General features: G+C 36.8%; 3 protein-coding genes and 2 long non-coding RNA genes across 9 annotated transcripts in view; 2 read left to right on the top strand and 3 right to left on the bottom strand.

The window, feature by feature from the left end:
• LOC107699789 (uncharacterized) overlaps positions 1–448 on the bottom strand; it is a 14,198-nt gene extending 13,750 nt beyond the window's left edge. The window contains exon 1 of the long non-coding RNA XR_001635500.1: positions 379–448. This is a non-coding gene — a long non-coding RNA (uncharacterized LOC107699789). The remainder of the gene's footprint in view (positions 1–378) is intronic.
• Positions 1–1,657, top strand: part of LOC107699788 (uncharacterized) — a 16,419-nt gene extending 14,762 nt beyond the window's left edge. Inside the window, exon 2 of the long non-coding RNA XR_001635499.1 lies at positions 414–1,657. This is a non-coding gene — a long non-coding RNA (uncharacterized LOC107699788). The remainder of the gene's footprint in view (positions 1–413) is intronic.
• An 816-nt stretch (positions 1,658–2,473) lies between these two features.
• LOC107699786 (embryonic stem cell-specific 5-hydroxymethylcytosine-binding protein-like) lies at positions 2,474–6,776 on the bottom strand. Of its 3 annotated transcripts, none has more exons than XM_016501182.1 (7): positions 6,628–6,776; positions 5,254–5,459; positions 5,041–5,184; positions 3,884–4,063; positions 3,642–3,796; positions 3,343–3,535; positions 2,474–2,809 (listed from the first exon to the last, which is right to left on the bottom strand). In XM_016501182.1, exons 2-7 carry the CDS (start codon positions 5,440–5,442, stop codon positions 2,609–2,611), a joined length of 1,062 nt encoding a protein of 353 aa, XP_016356668.1. In that variant the 5' UTR covers positions 5,443–5,459; positions 6,628–6,776; the 3' UTR covers positions 2,474–2,608. The 3 variants fall into 3 exon arrangements, with proteins under 3 accessions (XP_016356668.1, XP_016356667.1, XP_016356666.1); XM_016501181.1 differs by having other exon boundaries at positions 5,254–5,462; positions 6,636–6,776; XM_016501180.1 differs by having other exon boundaries at positions 6,636–6,775.
• Positions 6,777–6,862: 86 nt separating this feature from the next.
• On the bottom strand, positions 6,863–12,493 carry LOC107699785 (transcriptional adapter 3). Of its 3 annotated transcripts, XM_016501176.1 has the most exons (10): positions 12,264–12,493; positions 11,545–11,778; positions 11,216–11,466; positions 10,299–10,404; positions 10,013–10,145; positions 9,790–9,893; positions 9,593–9,693; positions 7,991–8,182; positions 7,629–7,823; positions 6,863–7,598 (listed from the first exon to the last, which is right to left on the bottom strand). In XM_016501176.1, exons 2-9 carry the CDS (start codon positions 11,752–11,754, stop codon positions 7,631–7,633), a joined length of 1,290 nt encoding a protein of 429 aa, XP_016356662.1. In that variant the 5' UTR covers positions 11,755–11,778; positions 12,264–12,493; the 3' UTR covers positions 6,863–7,598; positions 7,629–7,630. The 3 variants fall into 3 exon arrangements, with proteins under 3 accessions (XP_016356662.1, XP_016356665.1, XP_016356664.1); XM_016501179.1 differs by lacking the exon at positions 12,264–12,493 and adding an exon at positions 12,168–12,205 and having other exon boundaries at positions 6,863–7,823; XM_016501178.1 differs by lacking the exon at positions 12,264–12,493 and adding an exon at positions 12,059–12,105 and having other exon boundaries at positions 6,863–7,823.
• A 119-nt stretch (positions 12,494–12,612) lies between these two features.
• On the top strand, positions 12,613–16,707 carry LOC107699787 (actin-related protein 2/3 complex subunit 4-like). Its single transcript, XM_016501183.1, has 7 exons — positions 12,613–12,708; positions 12,919–13,018; positions 13,511–13,629; positions 13,744–13,855; positions 13,937–14,032; positions 15,840–16,010; positions 16,117–16,707. The coding sequence occupies exons 2-7, from the start codon at positions 13,016–13,018 to the stop codon at positions 16,120–16,122; spliced, it is 507 nt and encodes a 168-aa protein (XP_016356669.1). The 5' UTR covers positions 12,613–12,708; positions 12,919–13,015; the 3' UTR covers positions 16,123–16,707.
• The last annotated feature ends 1,218 nt before the right edge of the window (positions 16,708–17,925 follow it).

Genomic DNA, 17,925 nt, shown 5'->3' with positions numbered 1-17,925 from the left:
TCATCAGTGAACAACGGCTCTGTGTAGTTAATGCTGCTCAATGTGAAAGCACGCAGGTGATGGAGATTTACCGCTGATTACAGAACCGGCTTTCTGACAAGATGCGCATTAAATATCGCATGCGATTTATCGTGCAGCCCTAGTATATATCTTGCAATTCTGACTTTTTCCTCTGAGTTATATATATCTTACAGTTCTATGTTTATATATCTCGAAATTCGGAGTTTATAACTCACAATTGAGTTTATTCTGAGAAAGAATCAGAGGCAAGGATGCAACTTTCTAGTTTACGTGTTTGCGTACACTATCAAATGAGTATACTTTGAAAGGTGTGTTTGGCTGTACGCATACACTGTTTGCGTCAAAACAGAAGTATACTTTGCACTTAACTGTGGCCCTTTTTTATTTTGTAGGAAACCGAAGTGGAGTTATACAACGAGTTCCCCGAGCCAATTAAACTAGACCGGAACGATAGAGCCAAGCCATCAGCAGAGACTTGTAGTTGCTGAGGACCTCCAGGGGGCGCAGCGTTTCACCCTCAGCCTCTCTGGCCTTGTCTCTGCCTCACTCCCTCTCTTTCATGCGTTCTTTCTTTCACCCGATCTTCATCTCCTTCCCTCCCCTTAACTCTATAATCACTGGCCTTTGTAGATGAGCAGACTTCCTCTCATTCAGTATCCTACACAGTTCACATTCACAGCCTTAGTCACGACACAACACACACACCCACATATGCTCGAGGCTCAATCTGACACCCGTTTTCGTACACAAATCTCAACACCTCGCACCGGTTCTGCAGAACTGTCGCCTCACCCACATAAAAAGTCCTACTGGAACTCTTCACAACACTTGAATGGATTTTTTTTAATATGATCCAGTCCTGCAGTGCAGTTGTAATACATGTGACGTGAAACGCTGAAAGATGGGGGGTGTATCAGAGGTCTACGTTGGTACCAGAACTACCCATCATGTTCAACTGCTTCATCATTCTGCTTGAAATAAAATGGCGGCCTGACGTAAAGCATGCTACATTTGCATCTTAAAGTCGTGAACCCAAAAACGCTCCTCAGTTTGTGAAGTCCCGAAGCACTGGAGGTCTAACACTGCCCCCGCTGTTACATCTGAGAACTGCAGTCAATTAATCCAGTGTACGCCCAATCAGTCCTCAAAATGGAACACAAAAACACGAATAGCAAACCATGCGATGGGGAAATTTAGATATTACATCTAAATGATCTACAATTCATACTATTATGACAATTAGTATTTCTGTGTATTTTTTTATCGTCGATCCTCATGTCAGCATGACCAAATCACCGCGAGTCTGCCGTGAACAAGTAGTGGCGTAGGCCATCTCTTGTCGTTTTTGTTTTTTCTATTCTTTCATATCTTGCCCAGACTCTACCAGTAGATCAGGATGGTAGAGAATTTAAGCGCTCAGTATCACTCGGATCTTTTCCTGTCTGTATGTTCATTATTATTGTAATTATTTTATTATTATCTGTGTTGCATTATATACAAATAAACACAACTAGACAACATTGGGGGAAAACTGAATTGTTCATGGCATTTAATGAAACAAAATGCACAGCATATACATTGTTCAAGATAAATGTATTTCAAAGTAATGGAAATAAAATTAAGTTGTTGAATAAAACTGCTGTACATTGTGTGTTTGCTGTACACTTATTGAGAAGTGATAACTGGGACTTGTTTGAAATGAACGAATTAAATGTGTCCACAAATCAACTATTATAAATTACATGAATGTTTATTTTCATCATCTAATTATGAAGAAGGAACAATGTCAAATGCACACTACTACACACTGAATACTTGGCAAATGAGCGCTTAACTGTCTTAAAGAAATTCACCCAGAAATGTAAGTTTGCTGAAACTGTACTCACCCTCAGGCCATCCAAGATGCAGATGACTTTGTTCTTCATCGAAAGAAGAGATCTGGAGAAATTTAGCATTAAATCACTTGCTCACCAATGGATCTTCTGCAGTGAATGGGTGCCGTCAGAATGAGAGTCCAAACAGCTGCTAAAAACATCCCAATAATCCACCAGTAATCCTTTCACAAGTGACAAGAAGTAATCCTTTCACAAAGTAAGCACCTTTCACAAGCCAAAACAGTCCAACACAGTTATAAAGAATTATGTTGGAAGGATTTTGAAATGAGAGAATAAATGGGGATTTTTAACTGGAGGAAGAATTATTATGGAATATGGACTGGCCGGAAGCGACAGTTTAAAGTTCAAATGCCTTAATGGATTTGTTTCTTATAAACACTCAAGTTTTCACTTCACAAGATGTTAACTGATTGACTTAATTGAGTCGTTTAGATTATTTGATGTTTTTATCAGCTGTTTGGACTCTCATTCTGACGGCACCCATTCACTGAGGATCCACTGGTGAGCAAGTGATGTTATGCTAAATTTCTACAAATCTGTTTTGATGAAGAAACATCATCTTCCTATTGGATGGCCTGAGGTGAGTAGGTTTTCAGCTATTTTTCAATTTTGGGTGAACTGCCATTTCAACAAACATTTTTAGGCATGTGAGGGAGCATTCTGAATCTTTAAACTAGTCAGCTTTGGTCATTTCAAGTCCTTGGTTTCTTCCTGGAACCCGTTCCCAGCAGCCACTGCTGGAGAGGCCCAGTCGGCTTGGTTTGCTTCTCTGCTGCAAGCTTTTCTTCAGGTGCTTTAGCTGAAGTATCTTCATCAGGATTCTTCCTCTTAGTGGGCGAGGCAGTTTTCAGCCAGCTCATCATCACTTTACTGCTGGCTGTAGGCTGAACGGTCTGGACAGGACAGAAGGTGGAAGGTCAGTATTTGAATGATTATGATTAATGGTTTATGATTTTTCTTTTTTCCACTTTTCAAATGTTTGTAATGTATACATTTTGTTTGCTCTTGTCCCAGACCCAGACTATAAATCTTCAACTATGAAAATAAATTGCATTTTAAAATATATTCAAATAGAAAAAGTCATTTGAAGTTGTAATAGTGTTTCTCAAAATTCATGTTTTTTACTGTATTTTTGATCAACTAAATGCAACCTTGGTAAGTATAAGAGCCATTAAAATATTTAAAAAATCTTGCCAACCCCAAACCTTTAAACTGTAGTATATGTACAGTATATAAAAATGTCTAAATAAGCAGTTAAATAAACAAACCAATTCAGTATGTGGAAATGATTACAGAAGTGCCAGAATTCTCCACTGATGTATGTACTGCATATACACTGTTGGACATTGTTAGAGGACAAATGAATAAACTAGTGTAAAAATAGTTTTAAGTGCATTTCTTTTCTCAAAATGACCAAAAGTTTCACCTTCTTAACTGAGGGCTCTACAGGCTGCAGACACTCTGGGGAGTTGTTGCGGGAATTGTTGACCAATGAGGAGACTGGGTGAAAGGTCAAGGAGGAATTTGGATGCAGTGATTTCATGGCTTCCAGTGACTTTACTTCTCCAAAGTCCAACCACCGTCTTACCTCATCCTCACCGTCCAGCACAGCTGGCATCCTGTTACACATTAACTCAAGGTTCATTTGACTCATTACAATAAAGTGTATGACACTTAAAACATCACAATAAAAACCCCATGATTCATAATTTTTATGTGATCAACCTGTCATGGATGCTTTGAAGATTTGGAGAGGCGTCTACAGTAATAACAGTGTAAGTGTACAGCGTCTCTCCACCACAAGGAGGAGTCCAGGAGTCAAAGAGCCCTGCTATTGTCAGCAGACGCCACCCTGTCCAGTCACTGTCATCCTGATCACTCTGTAGACAAGTGGAGGAATAAACAGATGAGTAAGACCCGCTTAAGTTAACAAATTTACTTCTTGCAACTGTCAGACTTGGGCTAACCTCTGCTTGGTCCAAACTTTGGTCACTTTTCATTTTCAGTGTATTTTGTTGACTGGGCACTTGCCCTCCTTGGGTCTGAGGGAAGTAAATGAAGAAAGGCTGTTTCTCTTTCTCTGTTCGCCTCCATTCATAGAAGCCATCAGCTAGAATGACGCAGCGCTGTCCTTTCAGAAAAGGATCCTGAAGAAGAAGTTTCCAGCAACAAATCATATGTCTGCCCACAGAATATTAGAAAATATTTGATGTTTAATACATGACACAGTCATGTGTCACAGTATTTTTCCAATTCATTTTCCCATAGGGATACAAATATATGAATAAATATATGCATAATACAAATATTTAAGTAGTTAGGGAACATTAGGAAACTGACTCTACGTCATCCGTAGTGCTTCATAGGAGTGAGCAGCTGTTGATTTTTATTATGTTTTATTTTTTTGGTGCAATTCGCTTGTCACGATTCTCTGGCTGGTGGAGATTAGTTTTTCAGCAGTAATTCTGCTATTAAACATGATTATTTAAAAATATAAGTTGAAATAATGCAGGCTGGTGGCCTGAATTGAATGAAACCCTGCACCGCAACCAATTTCATTGGTCAACTCAATCACTCAATTTCATAAACAATAAAATCTTTAGAATATGTGGCGGGGTGGGGTTTGCGCTTAAATGGTTTGGGGAAAAAATAACATTTTATTTATTGCTAGATACAAATATTAAAGTAGTTTGAGAGTGTAGGAAGAATGATTTGAATACATCATTAAATAGTTCTTTTTTTGTTGTGATTTGTCGCAATTTTCTGATTGGTTGAGATTTCTCTGCCGACTCATGGGTAATTTAGTTTTTCACCAGTAATTCTACAGTTAAACATCATTATTTAAAAAAAAAAAAGTTGAAATATTGGGGGCTGACAGCGTCAACGAAAGCATATACCATCGATTAACAACCTTGTAGCTCACAGTAGGTTTGTCTTTAATGGTTTATAGGTTGTTGTTAAAAACCAAATCCCCTATGGAAGAAAAATGAATGAGATTTTTACTTTTGGGGATCCAACTGTTGCACTCTATTATGTGGAGCTGAATTTTAGACCAATGAGATTTTGCATTGTGCGGGGATTTCACCGCTCATGTAAAATGATTGGGGGTGTCTTATGTACCTACCTTGTAAGACTTCTTTTCTAGCAGGCTCTCACTGCGACAGTTAGAGGTGTTGTACTGCATCTTACTGGGGTCATTCTCTTTGAACCACGCCGGGACGAGACCCCAGCGCATCGCTGCCAACACACACTCATCTACAGGGGCATCCTATGGAAAGTGCTTCATTAAACAGCTGTTCTTCAGGGACAAATGTTGTGCATATATGTTTTGACATGCCTTGTTGAAGTGTCTGTTGGACAGCAGTACAGGGCTGAAGGACTGAGGACTCTTGTTGTATGAGGGCCAGTATTTGTCAGTGTCTCCATCCTTCCATCGGGGCCGGTGTCGTTGTCCCGTCCGGTCTCGATAGTTAGCCCCACGACTGAGCTCATTCGCCGCAAGGGTGCAAGCCGTTCTCCCGCACATTCTGGCACATGCCAAATCTGCTTGACGTCATCACAAATTAGAGGGTACATTTACTTAATGCTTTAAACAAATTATGATATTGCTGTGATTTTGCATTTTTCGTTAAAAAGAATACAAACACTGTAATGTTTTCCTATAATAATTATGGTGAATTTTAAATATAGTATATTATACATTTACTTATATTTACTATTTTGTTTATCCACAAATGCAAAAACTTCTACTCATTTTTAAAATGGAATTAGGTCACTACCTTTATAATTTCAAATTAACCAGAAATGACAAAACTGTAAAATTACTGTTCCTTACATAAAGGCCACCAAGCTGCCTCTTTTGATTAGTTGATTTACAAACCACAACATATATGCTATTTGCTTCTCAAGATGCTGAAATATAAATGTTTAAAATAAATATACATATAAATAAAAATAAAAATTTATATTTTCCTTTTCCTTTGTTCTTTTAATTAATATATTTCTGTTTATCTTAGTATTGGATTTCATTTGCCACGATTGGTGTACTTAATGGTTAGCTTTGGTTGTGTTCATTGTTAAAAAAAAATGCACCGATACATTTCTGCCAATCGGTTCTTTCAAACGGTTTGAAAAAGTGAATCAGTGATTCTTTTGCGTCAGAACGTAAAACGTCATCGCGCGGTTTACTGACGTTCAAGGAAATCATCTCTTGTCTTGGCTATGAATGTTCCTTACTTTTCTTGTAATTTCTAGTTGCATCAGCTCACCAAACAGTTCTCGGCTGGTTACAAATCGGACTTGTGCGATGACGGTGCTCAGTTGATCCAGTGATTTGTTTACTCAACCGCTCCGAGATATTTCAGTCGAACTCGTGAACTGGTTCAACCATTTCATTGAGAACCGACTCACATTAACGATTCTTTCGCGAAACAGTAGCGTCAGGTCGTTTAATACTTGAGCAACATCACCGCTTCCCCCCAGTTTCCTTGCTTTAACTGCCTAAGAGGCTGCACGCTAGTAATTTTACCTCAATACTTCACATCAAAGCTTATATTTTACAGGTGAAGCGGCTAGACTGCTAACGTTAGTTGCATACAGCATTTTCTGCACACCCCGTTTGCGTCTTCATAAACTGGCTGGCAAACACGATACAGAAGAACTGACAGATAATACATATTGCGAACATAAAGTTGTAAAGTAAAGGACATTCAATCTCACCAGTGAAGAACAAGTCCTTATTCTGAGGTAAAAACGTAAGAGCAGATAGCAACAATGGCTTGCTCACTGATCAAGTGTGTAAACACGAAATGGCGCCCTCCTGTCAAGACAGCCCGTCACAACACTTCTAATCAAAGCTTTGCATACAGAAGAGAGAATAGACGATACGAACACCAGTCAATTATTAATTTATCAAAATTTCGTTTTTATTTTCAAACACACATACATCCATCCGCAATGATGATGCTGATGGTTTAGAAAAAGTTTACAAAATGTCAGATTCATACAACTAAATTCAACATGGACTGAAATAAATGACTACACACATGGATTTATAATCTCGATATTTCCATGTACAATGCCTTTATAAAAGCTTTTATTTTCTAGCAATCATATACAAACTCAAAATACTGTGTTCTTGCTCTACCCCATGTAGTAACAAAATACTATCAACACTATGAGAATAGCTTTAAAGAAAGTTCACCCATGCCATTTCCTCACCCTCATGTTGTTCCTCTATGACTTTCTTTCTTCTATAAAAAGAAGAAATGCCTGTGTTTTTATCCATGCAATGGCCAATACTGTTCGGTGACTAACATTCTTCAAAATATCTTCTTTTATGTTCCACAGAAGAAAGTCAGTGATACAGGTTCGGAAGTTTCATTTTGGGGTGAATTGTTCTTTTAACCATATCAATCCGTTATGTTAATCAGTTGCATTTGGGAACTGTACAGAAACTCCAAAAACAATAAAGTAAACTCAAGGTGCCATACTTCTGGCATCAACAATGTCAAGTCAGTGGCACATTTATTTATCACAACTTGACATGTCAGGTATTACTTTGGACAGAGAGTAACCAAAACAGATTAACATTATATTAAATGTTTGTTTACATGCTCTTCAGGTTGTCTGAATGTTGAAGCTGTCTTTATGAAGTGTCCATAGACAACAAACATGAAAAAATAAACACACCACATTATAGCTGCCGGTCATATTTATCCATCTAAGAGTTTGAGAATACTTTCTCTCTCTTTCAAAGCTTTCCAAGCCTGATCTTTCTCTTTTTTTGTTGGAGTGCGTTTCTTTTGCCTGGCTGCCATGATGCGACGGAAGGCCTCCATAACCTCATTGTCAGCCACTCGAACCCGCTGTCGAAGCTCCTGTTTTCGCATTTCTTCCCGTGCCAACCTGCAAGAACACGGTGAAAAGTAAGAGGTGACATTAGAAAAGAAAATCATAGCAGACTGCTCCCTCTAACTCTTTGAATGATTACAGGCTTATTTTCGTGAGCCAGATTTCATCTTGTGCTGACGGCAGTCTTGATCTGGATCTGAGGCTCTTTCAGTGAGACTCACTTGAGCAGCTCCTGTTTGCGCGAGCGGTTGTGGGCGGTCAGCGCTTTGAGTTCAGCCTGTCTTTTCTGCAGCTCGGCCAGCACTTCGTCTTCAGACTCTCCTCCGACACCTTGTCTCTCATCAGAGTCCAGCAGCCCCTGAGACACCAGCTCTTCTCTTATACGAGCCTCCAGAGAGCGTGTGTGAGGCACACTGGGAGCAACAGAACAAGAGAATATTAAAAAATAAAATTGAATCTATTTACTTTATTGATGAACACAATTGTTATTTTCAAGAAAAATTCTTTCAAAGTTTGGTTTTATGCTCTGTTATCAAAATGTAATTGCGTTCTCTGCCTCTCTCTCTCCGTCATCTTTTTAGAATGATGTCACCCAGGCCATGGAGGCTACTGAATAATGTTAACCAATAGCTAGTTATCATATATTCTGCTCTACTTTTCACCATCCAATCCTGATGTATAAAATCCATGTTTTTTCCCCTTACTGAATATCCAGTTTCACTCAAAAATGCATCACATTACAGAAGTAAAAATGAGTTGTGAGTGCTGATTCATGTTGACTACAAAAAGTGAAAGATAGAGAGAATGAAGACTGCTAATTTAGCTAAAAATGGGCATTTCGTAGTCTCACTTTTTATATTATAATAATAACTCCTTTTTCCGTCTCTGTTGTACACAAGAAAAAAAAAACTATTTTCAAAATCATCTAGCTGGTGGGTTGCCTGAACAACTAGTTAACTGATCAATCTTAATTGGCCCTAAATGATTAGGCTGGTTTCAGGTTCACCTGACCCATACCTGATGAGTTTCTGCTTTCGACAAAGCACAAAAAAATGAGTCAGAATGTTTAGAGTTTCAGAACGAGTGCTGAGAGGGGTTAAAACAAAGAGTATTTTTAACTTGACATGTCATCTTCAAAGCTTGTGGCGAGATGCTCAAAAAACAGTGGCAAAAAAAAAAAAAACAGCCAAAAACATCCACCTAAATGTGTTTGAAAGTAGTGCTGGTGCAACTTAATAAGCAAGAATACATTAAAACAATCAAAAGTGACAGTAAAGATTTATAATGTTTCATAGTTTATAATGTTATAAAATTTATAATGTTACAAAATATTTCTATTTCAAATAAAAGTTAAAAATAACATTCTATTCATCAAGGAATACTTAAAACATTTTTAAAAAATACATAAAAAAATAAAATAAAATAAAAATTATATATATATAAGCACAACTGTTTTTTTAGCAATCATAACAATAAGAAATGTTTCTTGATCATCAAATCAGCATATTAGAGTGATTTCAAAAGGATCGTGTGACACTGAAGACTGGAGTAATGGCTGCTGAAAATTCAGCTTTGCATCACAGGAATAAATGATATTTTCAAATGTATTAAAATAGAAAAGATTTCTTTTAAATTGTAATATTTCACAATATTACTGTTTTTATTGTATTGTGGAAATCATAAGATACGCATTTCAAAAGCATTTAAAAAAAATCTTACAAACCCTAAACTTTTGAATGGTCAAAATAAAACAAGTAAACATCACTAATTGACTAAATCATAAAATAAAACTCATAAAAATAAAACATGGACAAAACACTTACCTGAAGGCTTTACCCTGGCTACGAGGCGATGTACCAGCCCCATCATCCTTCCCTGGAATGTCTGGAATGGGGGAATCCTCCATAGGGGATATGATGTTTTCCTACATACATGAAAAAGGATATGAATAAAACAAGCTGAGCTGACTAAATGTTGCACAATATAAGTACTTATTTTAGCAAAATGATGAGTCACTGGCCTCAACGAGTGCTTGTAGAAGCCGCTGAGTAAGAGGGCCAAAAGGACAGCCGTCCTCAGGAGGTTCATGCTGAGACTCGGATTTCTTCAGTAGGGCGTCTACATCTACCCAAACCAGAATAGTAGAATAGTAGAGGATAAAAGAAACAGATTTAAGGTAAGACACAGCAACAAATGACAATGTTGCAACTGAAATCAAGATACATCTTAAATGACACCGTTACCTTTAGCATCCAGTTCAGAAAGAGGACCCATCATGCTTTTTTTCTTGTCATTGGCTCTTGCCCCCTCTCTTTGCTCTTCTAACAGGTCCTCTTGAGCCCAGCGTTGGGAATAGTGCTTTCCGAGAGCTGGGATCTGCAAAGAAAACCAACAGTGAGTGCTCAGAAGTGAACAACCAACACAAAAGCCATTTAACATGAATTTCTCTATATGCATAATTAATTGAAGGAAAGGAAAGAGAAAGCTGCAGTAATATAGACCATGAACTAGTTTCTAAAAGATCTTTACCTTGTAGTATTCAGCTTCATCTTCAGGGGGTTTGAGCAGCTCTTCCAGAACTCTGATCTCTTCATTTGTAATGTCTGCACAGTAAGGCTCCACCGAAGCCCAGAATCTGTTTCACACACATATATAAACCACAAAAATGCAATCACTGCAATCATTCAAAAGTTTGGGGTCGGTAATATTTTTAAATGTTTTAAAAGAAGTCTCTTATGCTCAACAAAACTGCGTTTATTTGATCAAAAATTCAGTAAAAATTGTGAAAATGCCGTGAAATATTACAATTCTACAGTATTACAAAAACTTCTTTCTATTTGAATATATTTTCAAATGTAATTTGTTCCTGTGATGGCAAAGCTGAATATTAGCAGCCATTACTCCAGTCTTTAGTGTCCGATGATCCATTTCTTATTATTATCAATACTGAATATAGTGCTTCTTATATTTAATAATAATATAATTTTTTATGTAATATTATTTAATAATATTCATATTTTTATATTTGTTACATTTCTTAATATTTTTGTGGAAACCAATATATATTTGTTTAGGATTCTTTGATGAATGGAAAGTTCAAAAAAACAGTATTTATTTAAAAAAAAATAAACCTTTTGTAAATTATTGTATTATAAATATCTTTGTCGTCAATTTTGATCAATTTAACGCATTTAATTGGTGAATAAAATTCCAGGCTTGGATCTGTTTACATAATATTCAATAAAAAAATGACTGAATACTCATAACTTAACATGTCTCCTCTGGAATCAATAAAGCATGAAATAAAAAAGTATAGCAACTATTTAATTTAACATCTAGGTAGTATGAAAAATGATGGCAAAAATCTGATCTGTATCTTATATCTGGTCTATATTCCTATAAATATACATTATGTATCACAGACAAAACATTCAGTTGCAGCAAACCTGTTGGGAGCATCATTTTTAGGGTTGCGGGGTATATCTTGGGGGTCCACTTCAAATTCAAAGTCCTGGACCTTGGTCTGTATGTTCTTAGACTTCGGTCTACCTGGCCCAGGTCCGGGACCATGACTTCCCTTTCCATCAAGCTTCTGTTTTTTGGGCTTGGAATGACGAGAAGAGGCTGCGAGATCTGGATCCTTCCCTAATTTCAGAAACCTTTTGTCCCCTTTTTTGTCCTGCCAGTCTGTAAGTATCTGTTTCAGAGAGTAAACATAAATCATTTTAGGTATATCAGAAGGTGGGAGAAAGATAAATAGCAAAACACTGCTCACCTGTCTCTGTTCTTCCAGTGCTCTGAGACGCCGACTTGCAGAGGAGAGGAGTGTTTCCAGCTCCAGCTGAAGCGTGTCCAGCTCCTCAATGCCAATGCCATCATCTTCTGAGCGGCTGAGCACTGCTGTGTAGCGTGGACATACTTTCACATGGTCCACAGGTTTGAAGTCATAGTACTTCAGAGGGGGACAGTCCTTCAGTTCACTCATCTTCTCATTAACAGGAACCTATATCTGAGAAAAAAAAAAGGAATATAAAAAAGGGTTGTGTGAGGCGTCCAAAATGGTTTGATAAATTCTTATCTACTATTGATTTTTGAATAACACAGACTGTAAATGATTTTGGTCGGGTGGTAAAAGCAAACAGTTACACAGAAAGACAATGCAAGCAAACCCAGAACAGATGTAATGCTGTAGATGTTATTCATTAGGTTTATAGATTAAAATTTAAATGTTTTATGCATTGCATCACTGTAATGTCTTTTTAGTCTGTTATGTAATACTGATACGATACCGGTGTGAGATAATGAGTAGCCACTGTGAGCTAACGGCTTCATGCTAATTCAGCTACATGCAGTTCAAACCACAGGTCGTAACATTTTTACAATAAATATGTATATTACTTGCAGTGAAAAGATGCATGTAGACAATTAAATAATATGTTATAATACAGAACTGAACCCATACAAGGCATTTATTCATAAAATATCATTGTTTACCTCCGATGAAGGGGCATCCATTACTGACTAAACCATTATCTCAGCTCGGGGGGTTACAGCTCACCGATTAAATTTTAATAACAAGAATGTGTATTACAGTGGCTTTAGTATGGTCAACGTATGGTTTATTAACACATTCTAACCGATGTGTATGTACTATCTGCAAACTCATTTTTCAATATCAGATGAATATCCCCACTTGGCAGTTAACATCCACCACAAAACACCGCAGCGTACGGAATGGTACATTCCCGTATGAAGCGCGTCCAAACACTATAATTAAAGATTATTTCGTTTTTTAGAGGCTCATGTGCTGTTTAAAGCCACAAAAGAGTTATCGTTTATTTCAACACAGTGATATTTCTAGATCATCACCTTTTTTTTGACTACAGTGAATTAGACCCATCGTGTTATTTGCCATATAAGGAAGAAAAAGCAAATAATGGTAAGATTGGTGCTGGGCTTCACCGTAAATACAGGAACAGATGTGACATAATAACGGCCGTTTTGGTGTTTATATTTTTCTCCCAATTTACGCGCTTAAAATAGAAACATAAGAACTTGTGTTGGTATGGAAATGCATTTAATTATATACCATTCACTCGTATACATTTAAATCATGAGCATATGATAAACAAGAATGCACTTCTAATAGGTATATTACGGGAGTGTGAGAACGCAATGGAGGCGTGTTTTCTCATTTCCAGGCGTGGCGTGCGGACTTCCGTCTTCCTCCACAGACCTCATATAAAATGGTAAGAGATTTGTAATTCTTAAAGTTGCTGTGGTTGTTTATTTATTGTAGCGCAAGCAATCAAATGACCCAATAAGCAGCATTCGGGTAAACCATTTGTATGCGCTCAGCGCAGTGTTTTTGGCTCATTTGATCGAGTGATGTTAGTCTGTCTTGATTTATGCTAGCTGGCTAACGTCAGTGATTTTGCAGACAAAACCTCTTTTTGGCATATTGAAAACAATAAACGCGCATCACACTGCACAGATGAAATATTTAATAAACGACACGTGTTTAGTTCATTTAGAACAACCGGTAGTTGTTAGTAAGTGATGTTCAGGCAGATGATTGACACTTCACCACCTAAATGACTGACACGAACTCAGTGGAATGGCCAAGCACAAACTGACAATCATGTTCCTGTGTGTTTATGATAACTATAAGACACCTTTAAGGTCAGAGAGGTCATAGAATGAAGTGTTACTTAAGTAAATATTGTCCTTTTTGTATGTAGACGGCAACATTGCGACCCTACCTGAACGCGGTGCGTGCCACTCTTCAAGCAGCCCTGTGTCTGGAGAACTTCTCCTCTCAGGTGGTGGAGAGACACAACAAGCCTGAGGTAGAGGTTAGGTGAGGAAATCATTCATACACCCCACGTCCTTCTTATGTGTTAAATATGATGTCTTTTAATATATATATATATATATATATATGTGTGTGTGCAATGTGTGTCTTACAATACAGGAGCAGCAAAGAGCTTCTGTTGCAGCCTGTGGTCATAAGCCGCAATGACAAGGAGAAGGTCCTGATTGAGGGGTCCATAAACTCCGTGAGAGTCAGCATCGCTGTCAAGCAGGTAAGTAATTTAGGATGAACTGCGTAAGATCGATGTGTTTTTCTTGCCATTATCTTCTAAAGATAGTCATGCTGTTCTTAGGCCGATGAGATTGAGAAGATCCTGTGCCATAAATTTATGAGGTTCATGATGATGCGAGCAGAGAACTTCTTCATCCTGCGGAGGAAACCTGTTGAGGTGAGCTCTATTGTGAAGAACGAACAAGGGATGAAGAGATATGTAATTTATTAAACCAAAGATGCATCAGTGATGGGAGAAACAAAGCTTTTCGAAACTGTGAATCATTTGAATGAATAGCTTTGCAAAATTATTCACTTTTTTGAAGCACTCGAAACACCACATGCTGGTCAAAATAGTGTAAATGCATCCCAAAACACAGCCCACACATGCATAAAAAGACCTTTTACAAACCAATTGCAAATGTTTTATTGAAAGTGTAATCAACTAAATGCAATTAACAAATCGTCTAAAAATATTAAATAAGACGTGTCTGTATAATATGTTATTTTATTAATTTGTAGGGCATGTTTTGTTCGTTTTATGGAGAGCTCGGTTAATCAGGCTAATATGAGGCTAACTACGTCTCATCCTTTTTATTATACAAATGTGTCATTAAAATGTCTACTGATTTATAGAATTGATCAGAGATTAGGTGAAAACCACATAGAGATTGGTTCATGGCTTCACAGAGATCATCGGCCTGTTATGTTATGACGTAACAAAGCCTCATTTACTGAAATCATGTCACATTCGTAGTTTGAAACGGATTCAAAACAAATGATATGCAAAAGTTTCCAAGGTTTTCAAAAGTGCCCATCACTAACATGCATGTCAAGTTTTTTTGGTGGAGTCGAGTAGGACATTGGGACAGTAGGGGAATTACAGTTAAACCCCATAAAGAGACCAGTATGCTCAATGAAGACCAGGAGTCAAATTTAAAGTTCAATGAGTTGACAGAGTTTACTGAAGACAGAGTTCTCCACACTTCCAAAGGCCGTAGAAAACGAGTAAGAGGAGTCAGCCTCGAACTAACTTAGAATACAGAAACACTAGTACTTATAGGCATATGGATGATCTGTTGTTCTGATAGGTTAACAACAGTACAGATAATTCTAGAAACATCCAAGCAAGGTGTTCTTTTCTTTAAGACAGTATCTTGGAGACACTAAGTTCCATTCGTAAGCAACTATTGTAAGGGTCGTAACTAAGTCATAAATCTTGTGAGGGCACTGCTCATCTGTGCAGCTGTTGATTCTCCTGGATACTGTTCCTTTGGCATTGTCACATGCCTAAAACAACCTTGCAAATACGCCATCAGATAAAACATAGGCAATATCTTGTCCCTTCAAGGTTGAGCTGCAGCACATCACTGGAACAGGACAATACATTTACACAGAGCATACATGATTCTCTGTCATAGTTTAACATATAGCAATTAAAACCCTCTAAAGAATATAAACCCTCAAAAAAATCATAAACATTAAGCATATGTAAGAGTTAGTGAATGCATGTGGTGCATTGGTCTGCACATGTCTCATACGGCTATCATGAGAACCTCATAATAAGATAAATAAGAATAAAGTTCAATATAACCGTTGATTATATAATGATTCAGATAAATTATTACAAAACAAATACATATTTATTCTCTGGAAGCCAGGCTAAATGAGTAAACACTGTTACTGCATTCCTGACATGGGTCAGATCCTCAGTCACCTCTCAGATACCAAATACAGACATTGCCTGTAACATAAATACCAGAGTAGATACACTAGTATTAAGAAAACTATGATTACGTATTCATTTTATAATAGAAAAGGAGGGGATTGGAAATCAACTCCTTCAGGACTAAGGAAAAAATTGCATGTTTATGTGATAAACCTTACGGTTTGAAATGCATAGCTGAATGATGATGTGCATGTGAAGCATCTAAACTATTAACAAGATTAGCATGTTTTCTCATTTCCTCTTTTGTGCTTTTCAGGGCTATGACATCAGCTTCCTCATCACCAACTTCCACACAGAACAGATGTATAAACACAAGCTGGTGGACTTTGTTATCCATTTCATGGAGGAGATTGACAAGGAGATCAGTGAGATGAAGCTGTCAGTCAACGCTCGGGCCCGAATTGTCGCAGAGGAATTCCTCAAGAATGTATGTTTGAGATGTTGCATTTATATCCTTTTACAGACATGTTTAAATGAATGGAAAATGTCATTTTTTAAATTTGACTCCTTTTATGTTTTTTTTTGTTTTTTAGTTCTGAGGATCCTTGTCTACATTCCTAATACCCATCAGAGATTGGTGTTGCTTTGGTTCTTGCGGACAAAAACATTCAAAGTTTTTAAAATCTCCACAGAGCAAAGGGGAAAGAGTTTATAAGTTCGCAACCAAGCAAGACGATCTACAGAAACAACTGGCCAGTCCTGCAGCACTATATGCACTCCCCTTTGCCTTCTGTTCAAGGTGCTCCTTGTGCTCATGGATATTAACAATTGTACATTTATTTACTATCGTTTTCTGTTGTTAGGGAAAAAAGAAAACACAGTCAAGGCAGGTCCTTAAAAGTATTACCTGTAATTAATATTGATGGGCACAGGAATCTTGTTGTTGGACTGTAGTTTTTTTTTTTCCGTTGTCTTTTATATACATGTACTCACATGCTTTCATTTTTGTTACAATGGGGAAAAAAAAGGAATCAATTCAATGTTAAAGAGATCATGAGAGAGAGAGAAAAAAAATGAAATGGGTGTTTATATTTTGGCACTGTCAATCTCCAATATTAGAACTATTCAAAAACCTGTGTAAAACATAACAATAAATTCAATAAAAATATATTGTGCTTTCTTTACCTTGTGGGATTTATTTCCAAATTACATTTTTTTCTAATTTTCTAAATTGCACTTTGTCCTGTAGTTTTTACTACTCTTTTGATTGTGTTTTCTCTGCAGTTTTAGTTAGTTCTTATTTATCGGAAACATATATTGTGCCAAGTTATAACATTGCCAGGTCAATTGTGTTACTCATTGATTCTGTGCATAACATTTGATGAGAATCATAAAGCTAGACTGAATACAGAAGTGGATATTGATCTTGCTTGGTAATCAATAGAAAAGTCCTTTTGTGATCCATCATTTTGAGCATTACGACTTGAAAAGATGGGTAACAATGGATATTCTGATAGTTCAGTCGATGAATTGTAATCGGACTGTGATAACGGTTTGTTGTGCTAACTGCAATAGAGAGAACATCATACGCACGATCGTTCATCTCATTGTAAGAAAAATGTTAAAAGATGTTTTCAAATTTGCAAGAAATATGAAAATGCCTTTTTGCACTGCTCACGTAGCAGTCAGGCTTGATGAATTGAATGAATGTTAGAATGATTTGTTGATTGATTTTGTGGTTAGCAGGATTCACTGTTGTTTATTGAAAACTTTATTAGATAACAACTGTTAGACTGCAGTGAAGCATAAAGCAATCAAGTAATCTTCAGCCACACCATCATTTTCTGTTACTTTTTCTACTGCTTTGAAACAATGTAAATTTTTCATGGATTGTCTGGGGAATAGCCAGGACTTTTGATTGTGTGACGACACTTTACAAATGTGCAGTCAGTAAGGCCAGTGTGATGTAATCGGGCATGTGTATTTACTACACCAGCCATCAGCCCTTTACTCTAGTAGTAGTGCAGTGTATTACATTAACACACTTTTTTTTGTTTGTTTCCCTGTGCAGACATACATATATATATATATATATATATATATATATATATATATATATATATATATATATATATTTATATATACACACACTACCGGTCAAAGGTTAGGGATCAGAACGATTTTTTATGTTTTTAAAGGAGTTTCTTATGCTCATCAAGGCTGCATTTATTTGAACAGGAAAAATAAAAATATTATTATCATGTAAAATAAAGTTTTTCTATTTTAATATACATCATTAAAATGTAATTTATTCCTGTGATGCAAACATGAATTTTCAGTATCATTACTCCAGTCTTCAGTGTCACATGATCCTTCAGAAATCATTCTAATATGCTGATTTA

This window comes from Sinocyclocheilus anshuiensis, unplaced genomic scaffold, assembly GCF_001515605.1.
Source record: "Sinocyclocheilus anshuiensis isolate Anshui unplaced genomic scaffold, SAMN03320099.WGS_v1.1 scaffold951, whole genome shotgun sequence".
NCBI classification, from domain to species: Eukaryota; Metazoa; Chordata; class Actinopteri; order Cypriniformes; family Cyprinidae; genus Sinocyclocheilus; species Sinocyclocheilus anshuiensis.
Note: the sequence above shows the minus strand (reverse complement) of the source record. Positions and strands in the feature narration are given on the sequence as shown.

Excerpts from the sequence above, each read along its gene's own strand:
- LOC107699786 (XM_016501182.1), bottom strand. The coding sequence starts at position 5,442 with ATGTGCGGGAGAACGGCTTGCACCCTTGCGGCGAATGAGCTCAGTCGT. Across the intron at positions 5,185-5,253 it reads CCAACAGACACTTCAACAAG|GATGCCCCTGTAGATGAGTG; the intron begins GCATGTCAAAAC and ends CACTTTCCATAG. Across the intron at positions 3,536-3,641 it reads CTTCAAAGCATCCATGACAG|GATGCCAGCTGTGCTGGACG; the intron begins GTTGATCACATA and ends AATGTGTAACAG.
- LOC107699785 (XM_016501176.1), bottom strand. The coding sequence starts at position 11,754 with ATGAGTGAACTGAAGGACTGTCCCCCTCTGAAGTACTATGACTTCAAA. Across the intron at positions 11,467-11,544 it reads CACTGGAAGAACAGAGACAG|ATACTTACAGACTGGCAGGA; the intron begins GTGAGCAGTGTT and ends TCTCTGAAACAG. Across the intron at positions 10,405-11,215 it reads AAAAATGATGCTCCCAACAG|ATTCTGGGCTTCGGTGGAGC; the intron begins GTTTGCTGCAAC and ends TGTGTGAAACAG.
- LOC107699787 (XM_016501183.1), top strand. Across the intron at positions 13,630-13,743 it reads AAGCCTGAGGTAGAGGTTAG|GAGCAGCAAAGAGCTTCTGT; the intron begins GTGAGGAAATCA and ends CTTACAATACAG. Across the intron at positions 14,033-15,839 it reads TGCGGAGGAAACCTGTTGAG|GGCTATGACATCAGCTTCCT; the intron begins GTGAGCTCTATT and ends TGTGCTTTTCAG.